The 14,538-nt window shown below is 41.1% G+C and overlaps 1 protein-coding gene across 8 annotated transcripts in view; it reads right to left on the bottom strand.

Moving 5' to 3' along the window:
* vwa8 (von Willebrand factor A domain containing 8) overlaps positions 1 to 14,538 on the bottom strand; it is an 85,492-nt gene that overhangs the window by 65,867 nt on the left and 5,087 nt on the right. For 7 of the 8 annotated variants that reach the window (XM_034288982.1, XM_029115857.2, XM_034288983.1 and 4 more), the window contains 6 exons: positions 3,349 to 3,516; positions 2,994 to 3,158; positions 2,828 to 2,877; positions 2,481 to 2,589; positions 1,452 to 1,556; positions 333 to 476 (listed from right to left, as the gene is read on the bottom strand). In XM_034288982.1, coding sequence (XP_034144873.1) covers positions 333 to 476; positions 1,452 to 1,556; positions 2,481 to 2,589; positions 2,828 to 2,877; positions 2,994 to 3,158; positions 3,349 to 3,516 — 741 coding nt within the window. Of the gene's footprint in view, positions 1 to 332; positions 477 to 1,451; positions 1,557 to 2,480; positions 2,590 to 2,827; positions 2,878 to 2,993; positions 3,159 to 3,348; positions 3,528 to 14,538 lie in introns of all 8 variants that reach the window. The other variant, XM_029115858.2, reaches the window with a different exon arrangement.

Here is a 14,538-nt window from a genome sequence, read left to right on the forward strand (position 1 = left end):
CATAGCCCGTAGGATTCTGAAGGATTCAGAACAGCAGAAAAGTTGCAATGGTTTTATTGACTCAACGTAATGATTAGAGCACTGTTCTTCCAAAACAGAATTCCCATTTTCCTCCATCTTTTCCGATATGTTGCAACCCAGGTAGGAACTAAACACTTTCAGGAAATGTGTTCTATCCAGTTTGAAGAAATAATGAAACCACGCTAAGCCCACCTTCAACAAGCCTGTGAGTAGAGGTAAAATAAATAAATAAATAACATCCAGTTTCTTAATAGTTTCCGGGGTGACAAAAGGGGCCAGGCGAGAGTGGAGGTGTGGCCTCGCGAGATTACCTGGAAGGTGATGTCCTTGTCAGCGATGCGCATCGTAACATCGGCCTGGGCTCCAGTCAGGCCAGGATGCTGTGTGTTCGCTGGCGCCACCCTCAGGACGGCACTAGGAACTGGCTGCTGCCGAGTGTCCTGCAGCTCAAACCTCTGGACAGAGATGACAGCACTTAGCTACGCGGGTGTATGTGTCACTGTGTGTAATGAGAGAATGTGTATGTGTGTGTGTGCGTGTGTGAGAGAGAGAGAATGCGTGTGTGTTAGGGCTTCAACAATTAATCAACAACAACGATAATGAAAAACTGTTAGCAACAAAATCTCATTATCTGTTAGTTGGGTTGACGTGGAACACACCAATAAAAATACAACTTTTAAAAATGAAGAAGCAACATTTACAAAAGTCTTCTGCTCTTGAGACTGAATACTTGAAGCAAAAGCCAGTTTTGTGGATAAAGTGCACCCCACTAATATTGGCACCTTTGGTTAATATGAGCAAAAGCCACTGTGAAAAAAAATATTCGTCGTTCATTAAAAATATTCACAAACATTTGTAAAATTTAAAATAGTAAAATGTTAAATCATGTGCCACAATTATTGGTACCCCTAGAATTTCTGATGACTTGTAGTTCTTACAAAGTGTAACTGAGGTGTATTCCCATTCATATTTTTCTGTTTTAAATTGACAACACTCAAGTAGTAAGCCATGACATCCTAAAAGCATTACTCTTACTGATGGATCAGATCAGAAACTTTGAAGAAAATATCTGGCCAATCAATCCATTTTTTTTATTTGCTTCAGTTAAAGCTGCTTGCCACAAGACTCTCAGGGATGTTTTACCATTTCCTATTTCGCCTTGTTAGTCTTTTGATTTGTTAGATTCATTCAGCACACCATTATCGGCACATTCAAAAATTATGAATATAACTGCTCTTTAAAGTATTTGGAATACAGTATTATGCAAAATTTGAAGAATTGACTAAAACATATACTTTTATAATAGAACGTACCATCCACATATAATGCTGTAATATATATTTCCATATATGTTTAACAGAAGTATCAAAGTAGTCGTTAGTAGCAGCTAGTGTGTGTGTGTTTGTGTGTGTGTGTGTGTGTGTTCTTACACGTAGTACTCCCTCCACCGCCGTCCGACCCTCCTTCCCCAACATGGCCTGGTAAGGGTAAAGCCTCTGGACCATCTCCTGGGATGACACCATGGGAAACTGCTCCTAAACACAAACAGAGACAGGAATGGGTTGGGTGTAACAGAAGTGGATTGGCTGTAGCAGGACTGGGTTGGCTGTAACAGGACCGGGTTGGCTGTAACAGGACTGGATTAGCTGTAACAAGACTGGGTTGACTCTCACAGGACTGGGTTGGCTGTAACAGGACTGGGTTGGCTGTAACAGGACTGGGTTGGCTGTAACATGATTGGGTTGGCTGTAACATGATTTGGTTGGCTGTAACAGGACTGGGTTGGCTGTAACAGGTTTGGGTTTGCTGTAACAGGACTGGTTTGGCTGTAACATGATTTGGTTGGCTGTAACAGGACTGGATTGGCTGTAACAGGACTGGGTTGGCTGTAACAGGACCAGGTTGGCTGTAACAGGACTGGGTTGGCTGTAACAGGACTGGTTTGGCAGTAACATGATTGAGTTGGCTGTAAAAGGACTGGATTGGCTGTAACAGGACTAGGTTGGCTGTAAAGGGTCCGAAGCTGTTCAGCTATAAGTTCGAATCTACATAAAAATGGTGAAACATCCAGGGGCAGTTGGATTCTGAATATTGACTGGCTGAACAGTGGTATATGACACCATACACCACAGCTGAAGAAAACATTCCATTACAACTTGCATTTGTGACCGTTTTTTTTAATAACAGTAAGGCCTCAGTGGTTTGTGGCCAAAGCCCACCAGACCATATACCACAGGTATGAAAATTGGGTTTCAGTGTAACAGTATATTGGCCATACACTACAAACCCCAAGGTGCATTAGGCCTGTTACCATGACAAAGATAATAAGAATAGTACAAATAAATACTTTTTAAAATGAACTTAAAATACCCTGGCATGAGGGTTAGTCTCAATAGAAAAAGTGCAGAGCGCAGATTGTCCACAGAGAATATTGGAAGACCAGTCCCCCAACCCCTTACCAGTACTGTGATAGCAGGTGGGAGGTTGTCTACAGGGAAGTCAGGAAGTCCCAGATTGGACGACTCTAGAGAACAGAGGGTGGTGGCAAACGAAAGCAGCTGGGACACCCTGTAACACAGATACAACACGGTACGCGTATTAGCCTATACAACTCTATTATTACACTGGTACACTGTACAGTATTAGCATTGTTGTGTGTGCGTGCGTGCACGCACTCACTAGTGCTATCGCGGAATTGTGGATAGTAGTTAGACGTCAATCAAAAGACAACAATCACCGCAATATGGAACTATTCGAATAGCAAAAAATATTGTTGAATGGTAATACAGCAAATTAATATTTTTACCTCTCAGCAGGCACGTTGGGTCCAGTGTTGTACAGAAGTTCCAACTGGTCCTGAGAGAGAGAGGCAAATACGGCATAAGCAGACACTAAAAATCTACCAGTTACCCTCATTGGTCATACACACAGCCTCTAGGATCGGGCTCCGGACTGAGGATCGTTGCCCCTACCTTGAAGGGTAGGTAGTAGACATCTCTGGCCTGAAAGCGGGACCGAAGGGGTGGATCCAGGGGGTTACCCTTGTACCGAGGGACAGGAAGTCCAAGGGCGATGACCCGGAAGTCCTCACTCACACGCACAATCTTCCACGCATCCAACTCCTCTTTGGTGTGCTCCTGTAGTGAACAAGGCAAAAATCTTCATATACATAAACAAACACCTCATATATATGCACAACTAGGTCCTTTATACACACACACCTCAAACCCACACATGTACACATCGAACACAGGCACATGCACAGTTCACACATACCTGAAGCTCACAGCTCACACACACATACACACACAGAGGACCTGTTCTCACCGTCAATAGTTTGTCGTAACGCTGGTAAGACATCAGGAAGCGTCCGTCCTCTAGTTGCATCTCTCGGTTCTCCAGCAGGTTGTTTAGAACCGGGAGAACATTCCTTTCTGCCTTCTCCAGGCCCTCTAGAACGAGGATCCTACCCTCTGTGGCCGCCCGGACTGCACACTGTAACACAACTGTATTTATACATAACATATCCGACAGACACTGTAACACAACTGTATTTATACCTAACAAATCCGACAGACACTGTAACACAACTGGTAAATGCAACACAGTGGTAAACATGCCCCTATACCAACTTTATTGAAATGTGTTGCTGGCATCAAATTAAAAATGAGCATGTATTTTTCCAAAAACAATAACAATTCTCAGTTTCAACTTTTGATATGTTATCTTTGTACTATTTTAAATGTATTAAATATAGGGATAAATTATTTGCACATCATTGCATTCTGTTTTTGTTTGCATTTTACACAGCATCCCAACGTTTTTTCGAAACGGGGTTATACATAACATATTTGACAGAAGCTGTAATTCAGCTGTATTTATACATAACATATCCATTAGACACTGTTTATTCAGACACTACACAAAGGCTCACCAGACACAGCAACATACACTACATAGCCAAAAGTATGGGGACTCCCCCACTAATTACTGAGTTCAGGTGTTGCAGCCACACCCATTGCTCAAAGGTGCATAAAATCCACCACATAGCCATGAAATCTCCATAGACAAACATTGGCAGTACAATGGGTTGTACTGAGGAGCTCAATGACTTTAAACGTGGCACTGTCATAGGATGCCACCTTTGCCACAAGTCAGTTTGTGAAATTTCTGCCCTACTAGATCTGCCCCCGGTCAACTGTAAGTGCTATAATTGTGAAGAGGAAGAGTCCAGGAGCAACAACTGCCCAGCCATGAAGTGGTGGACCACACAAACTCACAGAGCAGGGTCGCCGAGGGCTGAAGGGCATAGCGCACACAAATTGCTTCTCATCTGTTGCCTCACTCACCACAGAGTTCCAAACTGCATCTGGAAGACTTCACAAAATGGGTTAACATATTTCTATAAAAGTTTCCATGAATGGGCAACTGTATGCAAACCTCAAATCAACACGTGCAATGCCAAGAGTTGGCTCGAGTGCCACTGGAGCAATGGAAACATGTTCTCTGGAGTGATGAATCACGCTTCACTATCTGGCAGTCTGATGGATGAATCTGGGTGTGGTGGATGCCAGGAGAATGATGCCTAGTGAAATGAAAAGTGCCTACTGTAAACTTTGGTGGAGGAGGGATAATGGTCTGGGGCTGTGTTTCAGGGTTTGGCCTAGGCACCTTAGTTCCAGTGAATGTTCATCTTAATGCTACATTATACAAAGACATTTTACACAATTGGGTAGGGTTGGGTACCGACTGAATTACGTCAGTACTACCGAGTACCAATTCACGTAAAATCAATTGGTGCCAACTTTCGGCATCTGAGAGCGCATCTATTTGAGAGAGTAGAGAGAAAGAGAGAGAGCCAGACTACAAGAATGACGCTAAGAGAGCAAGATTACCTCACCCCTGCAGCTTGTTCAATGTTCAACACCAACAGAATCAGGGCAATGGTGAGCTGAAAGCGGTCCGAAATGTAGTTACACAATTAGACGCAGACAACGCTCGCTGCAATATTTGTGATGCGAAATGCAAAGCTGGCCATGCCAACACGTTTTACCTGAAGAAACACTTGGTTAAACACAAAATATTTCTTAAAGCTGAAGCGTGTACCGTATATTCGATGAAAGCCAAGTCACCCACAGCAACCGCAGCTAACATTAGCACTACAAAAGTACCGGAAAAAGGTACCGAATTCCAGGTACCGGAACCGGTATTGGTTTAAATGCAAATGGTACCAAACCCTACAATGGGGTGCTTCCAACTTTGTGGCAACAGTTTCGGGGAAGGCCCTTTCCTGTTCCAGCATGACTGTGCCCCAGTTCATATAGCGGGTCCATAAAGACATGGTTCGACAAGGTTGGTGTGGAGGAACTTGAGTGGCCTGCACAGAACCTTCACATCCAACATCAGTGCTTGAACTCACAAATGCTCTTTAAGCTGAATGAAGTCGTGTGGAAAATCTTAGGGCAATTTCATATTAATACCCATGGTTTTGGAATGGGATGTCCAACAAGCTCGTACAGGTATGATGGTTGGGTATCTACATATCTTTGGCCATATAGTGTATAGGCTTTAGGCCTAAAAAAAGTTCTTTCAACACACAGTGTCTTATTGACATCCTTGGTAAATAAGTGAAAAAAGGCTGTATAAGTGCAGAAAGTACGAAATGACAGTAACGGTGAAGTCTCCATAAGAAGAAAACATTTAGATACATTTTACCTAAATGAAATGTAAGATTTGCATGACCAAGCTGATAAACAATAGTTTCCTCATATTAACCAAGGATGCCAATATCCGTTAGTATTATGATAATACGTCACATGTTCAATGGACACTGCAATACAACACATCTTTATTCATAATCCCACATTGTGTCCAGGCTGTGCTACATACAGAAATGAACTGGCTTTCAGAAAATTACACAATGATCAGGAACTAATGAGCATCAAGGTAACTGACCTCGATGCCCAAGGACCACAAACAAGGACCTCTACAAAAGTACCTATTTTAAACATTTAATTGGTTGAAGCTGTATTTAAGAATAATGCAGCTTGATTTCAATGATGGCACAAACATTGTGTTAAGCAGGAAATTAACATGTTCAAATCAAATTATGACCCATAATGTGTGGGAAATTCCATGAAACAAACGGTTATGTGGTTCTGCTATGCTTCTATTCTCATTTTGACCCAAAACGACTGCTGCGCGTGGCCAAAGACCAAATGTAGTTGACATTTCACGCAAGGAATAAGCTCTATCTATCTCTATGTCTCTATTGCAGTGGTCCTCAAACCTCTCCTGGGGAATCCAATCAGTTCCATGTATCAGATGTATCTCAGAGCTGGCACACCCGAATCAACTAGGCGACTAGATATCGAGCCCTTGGCTGCTTGATTCAGGTGTGCAAGTTCAGGGCGACAACAAAACCATGAGATGGCTGTGTGTCTCCAGGAGAGGATTGAGTACCACTTCTCTATTAAATGTAAAAAGCATAAAAATGTTGACATAAGTATATTTTATCAGATTTCTTTTTTTTTTTTTTTTACATAAAACAGTACTGACTTCATGGTAATTTGTTCTGCTAACTTAAGTCTGTATAGGCACCTACTAACTCTGCAACCTTTTTTGAACTACCTTGACTTTCATACTTTTTTCCTGTTTAACTAACCGGCGCCCCAGTAAAATATAGACCTACCATAAGGTTTTCCTGAGAATATCCTTCTGTATCAAAACACTGGCTATTTTAACACTGTCTTTTTTTCCCTCTTTAACCAAATGTGTGATAAGGTTATTGGGTTTGGAAGAAAAAAAAAATCACGTGTGTGTGTGTGTGGGTGAGTGAGTGTGGGCGTGCATGCGAGCAAGTAAGTGAAAAAAGAAAGATGACTGAAAACAGTCTCGGTATTTTAATGGAGGCTATTTCCTTCCCTACCCAAACATGTGATGATGCTATTGGGTTAGCTCTGTGAGTGTGAGTGTCTGAGAGAGAGAGAATGAATGAGGGAGACAGAGAGAATGAGTGCCTTATTGAGTGAATGAGTGAACAAGCGTGTGTGGACAAATCAAACAGCTCTGACGTTAAAGGCAAGAAACTGTAGCCGTCTGGGCCGACCACAGAACAATGTTGCCATGTAATTAGGTTAACATGTAAATACACAGCCTGGCTCTGTGGGAAGAGCACTCATAAAAACTAAAGCTGGAAGCAGATGACTCTATATATAAACTCCATGGTCCATTTTCAGCCCAGAGGACACTGTCATCAGATAATGGTTAGAAACACAGAGTGATGCAGGATGGTGAGAGGAGGATGGAAGGACAGAACTCAAGACCACAAGTAGCTTGTGCTGGCGTGCGTGTGTGTTCAGTGTTTGTCAGTGTGCTACAGGAGAGGACAATATGGTTAGAAAAGGAAGACAAATATCCCTTGAAATACTTGCTCTTGGCTTTTTATGAGAAGAACTTCACAGAGCACCTGTGCTGGCTGTAGATATGGTCTGGAAGCCAGAGAACTGTGAGGAAGCGATCTAGATACAGCAGGCCCTGTGGCTGACTTGGAATTAGGGTCACAAAGCGTGTCACCACAAACATGCAAAAACATAAACATGAATTGGTTTCTTTCTGTGGAATAACTGCATGACATCTGCTTGAAAACTGCTTAAATGTCTCCTGACATATGCTGGGCCACTCTGACGTCTTCCCAGGGCCAAATACTTGGCCAGTTCATCCACTGCCAAGTTCTTAGCAGAACTCGACTTAAACACTACTTTCATCTCACTCTGCTTATGAAGGGGTCCCTGATGAATTCGCTAACCAGGCATTCCGAGCCCCAAAAAGTTTGAGAGCCAGCGCAAATGCCAATGTTCAATCTCAGGCCCTCCACCATTCCTGTTGTCATGCCATAGCTGTCAGAACACCACCCGGTTAGGCAGGAGAACGGTTCCTTAGGCCGAGAGTTTTTATTTATTCTGCAGAGGACCGAAGGCAAACTCACATGTCAGACAGGTAGAGGTCAGAACCAGGATATCAAAAGGCAAGAGTACACAACAGCTAGGTAATAATCAGAGTTGTGGTCAGGCTGGTAATCAAGGCCAAAAAACCCTCAAGAAACGGAGCAAAGGTACAGGCAAGGACTCGGACAAGTAATATTCAGGTAGGTCAAAACGGGCTAGAAGCGATCACAATACTTAGAATCAAAGTCTTAGAATGTTGTGTAGACATAAAACAATACCTCAAGACGAAAAACAAGAAAATTCACTGAATAAATAGGGTGCGCTACAGAGCAGCAGGTGAAAGCGATCAAACCAAATGAAAAACCAAATTGAGCATAGAAATACAGAACCTAGAAAGTAGAACAAAGATATACAATCAACAAGATTGACAATGTTGTCAAATAAGGGGGGAAAAAACTGAGCAAAAAACTAGAAACAAAGACCAAGAAGGAACAGACCCCTACAATAGCATGGGCTGATGAACAAAGCCAGTGATGTCATTGGTCCAACTGTCATTATTGAATCAAGCAAAGGTGAGATTCCAATCATTGTAATTGAGCCAATTTGCGGACCGAATAGCCTACCGGGTTGAATGAGGGCTAATACAATCAGCATTGGACCTGGTCTTAAAGGGCAATAAGTATTTCCAGACGTGGCCTTGCCTATATTAAACCTCAACTAGCCACAAGGACGTTGAATTAGAGGGTATATTATGGCGTAACTGACCGGTAGGGTGGATGTTAATTAAAAATCCTGATGTTAACATCAAAACATTGTTGTAAAATCAAAATAAATACACTTTTTGTTTGAAAATTACAATTTAAATTACTGCATTTACATTTTAAAAGGCTATATGTCTAAAGATAACACGGCACTGCCTTCAACATGAGATAAAGATGTAACATGGCACTGTCTTCAACATGAGATGAAGATGTAACATGGCACTGCCTTCAACATGATGAGATGTAGATGTAACATGGCACTGCCTTCAACATGATGATATAAAGATGTAACATGGCACCACCTTCAACATGATGAGATGTAGATGTAACATGGCACTGTCTTCAACATGAGATGAAGATATAACATGGCACCGCCTTCAACATGATGAGATGTAGATGTAACATGGCACCGCCTTCAACATGATGAGATGTAGATGTAACATGGCACTGCCTTCAACATGATGATATAAAGATGTAACATGGCACTGCCTTCAACATGATGATATAAAGATGTAACACGGCACTGCCTTCAACATGAGATAAAGATGTAACATGGCACCGCCTTCAACATGAGGAGATCTAGATGTAACAAGGCACTGCCTTCAACATGATGAAATAAAGATGTAACAAGGCACTGCCTTCAACATGATGAAATAAAGATGTAACATGGCACCGCCTTCAACATGATGAGATATAAATGTAACATGGCACTGCCTTCAACATGATGAAATAAAGATGTAACAAGGCACTGCCTTCAACATGATGAAATAAAGATGTAACATGGCACTGCCTTCAACATGATGAGATATAAATGTAACATGGCACTGCCTTCAACATGATGAGGTAATGGTTTAAAATTGCACAGCCTTCAACACGATGAGATGAAAATGTAACTTGACACTGCCTTCAACATGATGAGATAATGGTTTAAAATGGCACAGCCTTCAACATGATGAGATAATGGTTTAAAATGGAACTGCCTTCAACACGATGAGATAAAAATGTAACAGGACACTGCCTTCAACACGATGAAATAAAAATGTAACATAGCACTGCCTTCAATATGATGAGATAATGGTTTAAAATGGCACAGCCTTCAACATGATGAGATAATGGTTTAAAATGGAACTGCCTTCAACACTATGAGATAAAAATGTAACACAGCACTGCCTTCAATATGATGAAATAATGGTTTAAAATGGCACTGCCTTCACAACGATTAAATAAAGATGTAACCTGGCACTGACTTCTACATGCTAAGATATAGACGTAACATGGCATTGCCTTCAATATGATGAGATAAAGATGCAACATCCTATAAGGAACTTATTATGATATAGGATGGAAATAAAGCAATCTGGGAAAAGCACTGGGAAGAGAAGAGAGGAGAGAGCAGTGGGACTAACCCAGTGAGCATGAATGTAGGTCTTCAAATGAGCTCAAGGCCCACAGGAATGTTCTAGTGCACCAGTTAACACACACACACACACACATTCTAAATTTTACTATAAAAGTGAGGACAAGTAATGTTACCATTAACACAACTCTTTTCCCTATACACCAACTAAATACCAATAATACAACCCGCCATGACTAAACTTAAATCAAACCCAAATGTTAACCCTAAACATATCCCAAACCTAAAAACAAAATGACCAAAACAGTTCTCCAAAAATATTCTCAGTAACTTTGTTTAAAATTCAGAACGGTCCTCACTTCGATAGTAATGGAGCATATTTTCACAGAAAACCAGTTCAATACATCTCCATTCTCTTTCACACACACACACAAGTACATGAACACACACACACACACGAAACTAACAAATCTAGCAAAAACAGCCATTTCTAAAGTAACTGACATTTGTAAAGAAAAAACTTTGACACCAATTAGCTCAATCCCTGGGTACAGCTATAAAGCACCTGTTGCCATGGGAACAATGGACACCTGTTTTGTCTTTGGTGGACGAATGATGGCCTGTGGGGGAGTGAAGGAGGAGAGACAGACACTAACCCCGTCCAGCCTCTAGTGACCTGATTCCTCTGATTTCAGTGGAGGAGGTGGAGGAAGAAGAGGAGGAGGAGGGAGGATGCAGGATGCAGGAGGAGACAGGAGGAGACAGGAGGACGAGAAAGTGGGGGAGATGTTGGTGGAGGAAGTGCAGTAAAGAGAGCAGGTCAAAGCAACGTTGCAGGATCATTTGGTCTTTCCAGTAAATGATTCATTTGTCTTTGACCTACATTTGCCATCGTAGTGCATGATGGACGATGCTTCCCCAAACTGAACGTTCCTAGGACTCATGACTTAGTTTCCATCATTTACAAAAAGATAATTTAGTATCTGTAACATAGGATCCATTTTGAGATATATTAGAATCCATCATTTAGGATCTATATATTACAGTATATAACTTAGGAACCACCATTCAGGATCTATACATTAGAACATATATATTAGGATCCATCATTCAGAATCTACACATTAGAACATATATATTAGGATCCATCATTCAGAATCTACACATTAGAACATATATATTAGGATCCATCATTCAGAATCTACACACTAGAACATATATATCAGGATCCATCATTCAGAATCTACACATTAGAACATATATATTAGGATCCATCATTCAGAATCTACACATTAGAACATATATATTAGGATCCATCATTCAGAATCTACACATTAGAACATATATATTAGGATCCATCATTCAGAATCTACACATTAGAACATATATATTAGGATCCATCATTCAGAATCTACACACTATAACATATATATCAGGATCCATCATTCAGAATCTACACATTAGAACATTTATATTAGGATCCATCATTCAGAATCTACACATTAGAACATATATATCAGGATCCATCATTCAGAATCTACACATTAGAACATATATATTAGGATCCATCATTCAGGGTCTATGCATTAGAACATATACATAAGGATCCATCACGTTAAATGTAGCCCCCAGGTGGAGGGTGTGTTATGGAAATATTTAACTAAGGTACATTTGAGAAATGTCTGTCTTTCTATTGCCTGGTATGTAAATCTTTACTTTGATTGTGACACACGTCTGTATAATATCAGAACACCACTAGGTACTTTGACCATCTGTTCTCCTGCCTAGACCAAGAAGGGTGCCAGTCCTTTGTTTCTTAGGAATGTGGTCCTTGGGGGGTAGTAAGGTCAGTTGGCTCCTTTAGGTCAACACAACAGTAAACATTATGGCAGGGCGTCTCTCTATTTGCAAATAAACTTAATTATGCCAATTTTGAATTTTGTCCCTGTCCTTACTCCTTTAAGAGTTCTGATCGATGAAATTGCCATCACAGGTGGTAATCTGAGGGCTTCTCCCTTGGGGACTCACTTCTATCAACACCTTGTCTCCATGGTGACCTATCCAATGGTCTCTAGGCAGAGTAAAGGCCAGTGGATGTGTTCTCCTCCTGTCAATCAAGTTGAGTCATCATCTTACTTGGTTGACAGCCTTTATTCACCAGCTGCATTGTAATCTTTTGTTTGAATTACAATGACAATTCCAATTTTGATGCACTAAATGATAAATGTGCCTAACACCCATGCAAGTTGGGTCAATCTCAGGGGCAGGAGGTTGTTCAAAGAGCCTGGAGATGACACAGTAATGACAAAGGTTGTTTTTATATTACTGAAAGGATACGATGTTGACAATTAGCATAGACCTGCACACCCTTATAACCATTAATCAAAGAGACAGAGGTATCTCCGAAGCCTGCCTGTAGTAATTCAAAACAAATTCCATAATGCTAAATCAATGTAGCATACCTTAACGAGGAATGTTTGGAACGCAGACAGAGACAGCTGCAATAATAGTCTGATGAAATTAAACGGACAATCAGAACATTTGATAAATGCAGTGATTTGGTTGTTTATTTAAATATGTGTAACTAATGGAGGAAGCTAAGCTACACTATACTTACGTGTCATTATGAGTCTCCTGGAGGTGTGTGCACGTACACGCGATCTGTCCCCCTCCCTTAACGCCCTTGTTGACTATTACTAGTGGTTCCTCCGTATGTTTTCTGATTGTCCCAGAGGTCGCGATTAGCGTCTAGCGGTTTTTCACAAGCCAATCACTAAAGGCTAACCGCTAGCTGTGGGTGGACAACTAAACACAGCGTGAGGTGAGTTAGCGATCGGAAGTAAGGCAAACGCAAACCGACCCAAGGCCTACAATCGCTGCAGAGTGCCCCCGTCTTAAAACATAGACGTATAAAGCCTATGGTAATCTGCTTTCAGACTAGGAATTTCATTGGTGAGTGAGGTATGACAGTAAAATGATACGGGGTTATGATTCTACTCACAGATTATGCGCATATAAACAACATATTACACATCTATCGATGAGGGTTTAGAAAAAAATATTTTGTTATTCAGAAAGGTCCTGGGTAGCATCTTTAAGTGCTTTTTTCAAGGAGCAGCAAGACATTTTTTACCAAGCGGGGTCGGGTATTCAAATTTCTTTGACCTTTCGGAGACTGGTCCAACACTAACCCTAACCCAGGTATCTGCCTCCCCACACAGAGCCACTGATCTGTAACTCTTCTAAACTCTCTCCATTCCTCAACATCTTTAGAGAGCAGTGGATCTTTAAGGGGTAGTCGATATGTATGAGTAGCGCAGGAACAATGCAGGTCCAAGGAATAGCAAAATACACAAAAAACACACAAACATAATGTTGGCCTCAAGTTTTTTTTTTACACAGTGCAACAATGCCACAGACGTCTCATGTTCTGAGTGAGCGTGCGATTGGCACGCAGACTGCAGTTAGGTCCACCAGAGCTTTTGCCAGAGAAGTCAATATAAAATGTCTCTGTTTTTCAATTATTGCTGCATACAATAGTTTTCAGCATTGGTAATAAGTGGGGAAGCGTAAATGACATGTCGTCATGTAGCACAGGTCGTCACGTTGACAAAAAACAGACTCTACTGAACTGACGTAGATTCACATACTAGGAACCTGTCTACATGTATGTACGCATTCACATACTAGGAACCTGTCTACATGTATGTACGCATTCACATACTAGGAACCTGTCTAAATGTATGTATGCATTCACATACTAGGAACCTGTCTACATGTATGTACGCATTCACATACTAGGAACCTGTCTAAATGTATGTACGCATTCACATACTAGGAACCTGTCTACATGTATGTACGAATTCACATACTAGGAACCTGTCTAAATGTATGTACGCATTCACATACTAGGAACCTGTCTACATGTATGTACGCATTCACATACTAGGAACCTGTCTACATGTATGTACGCATTCACATACTAGGAACCTGTCTAAATGTATGTACGCATTCACATACTAGGAACCTGTCTAAATGTATGTACGCATTCACATACTAGGAACCTGTCTAAATGTATGTACGCATTCACATACTAGGAACCTGTCTACATGTATGTATGCATTCACATACTAGGAACCTGTCTAAATGTATGTACGCATTCACATACTAGGAACCTGTCTAAATGTATGTACGCATTCACATACTAGGAACCTGTCTAAATGTATGTACGCATTCACATACTAGGAACCTGTCTAAATGTATGTACGCATTCACATACTAGGAACCTGTCTACATGTATGTACGCATTCACATACTAGGAACCTGTCTAAATGTATGTACGCATTCACATACTAGGAACCTGTCTACATGTATGTATGCATTCACATACTAGGAACCTGTCTACATGTATGTATGCATTCACATACTAGGAACCTGTCTAAATGTATATACG

The sequence above is a fragment of the Esox lucius genome, chromosome 20 (genome assembly GCF_011004845.1).
Source record: "Esox lucius isolate fEsoLuc1 chromosome 20, fEsoLuc1.pri, whole genome shotgun sequence".
NCBI lineage: Eukaryota > Metazoa > Chordata > Actinopteri > Esociformes > Esocidae > Esox > Esox lucius.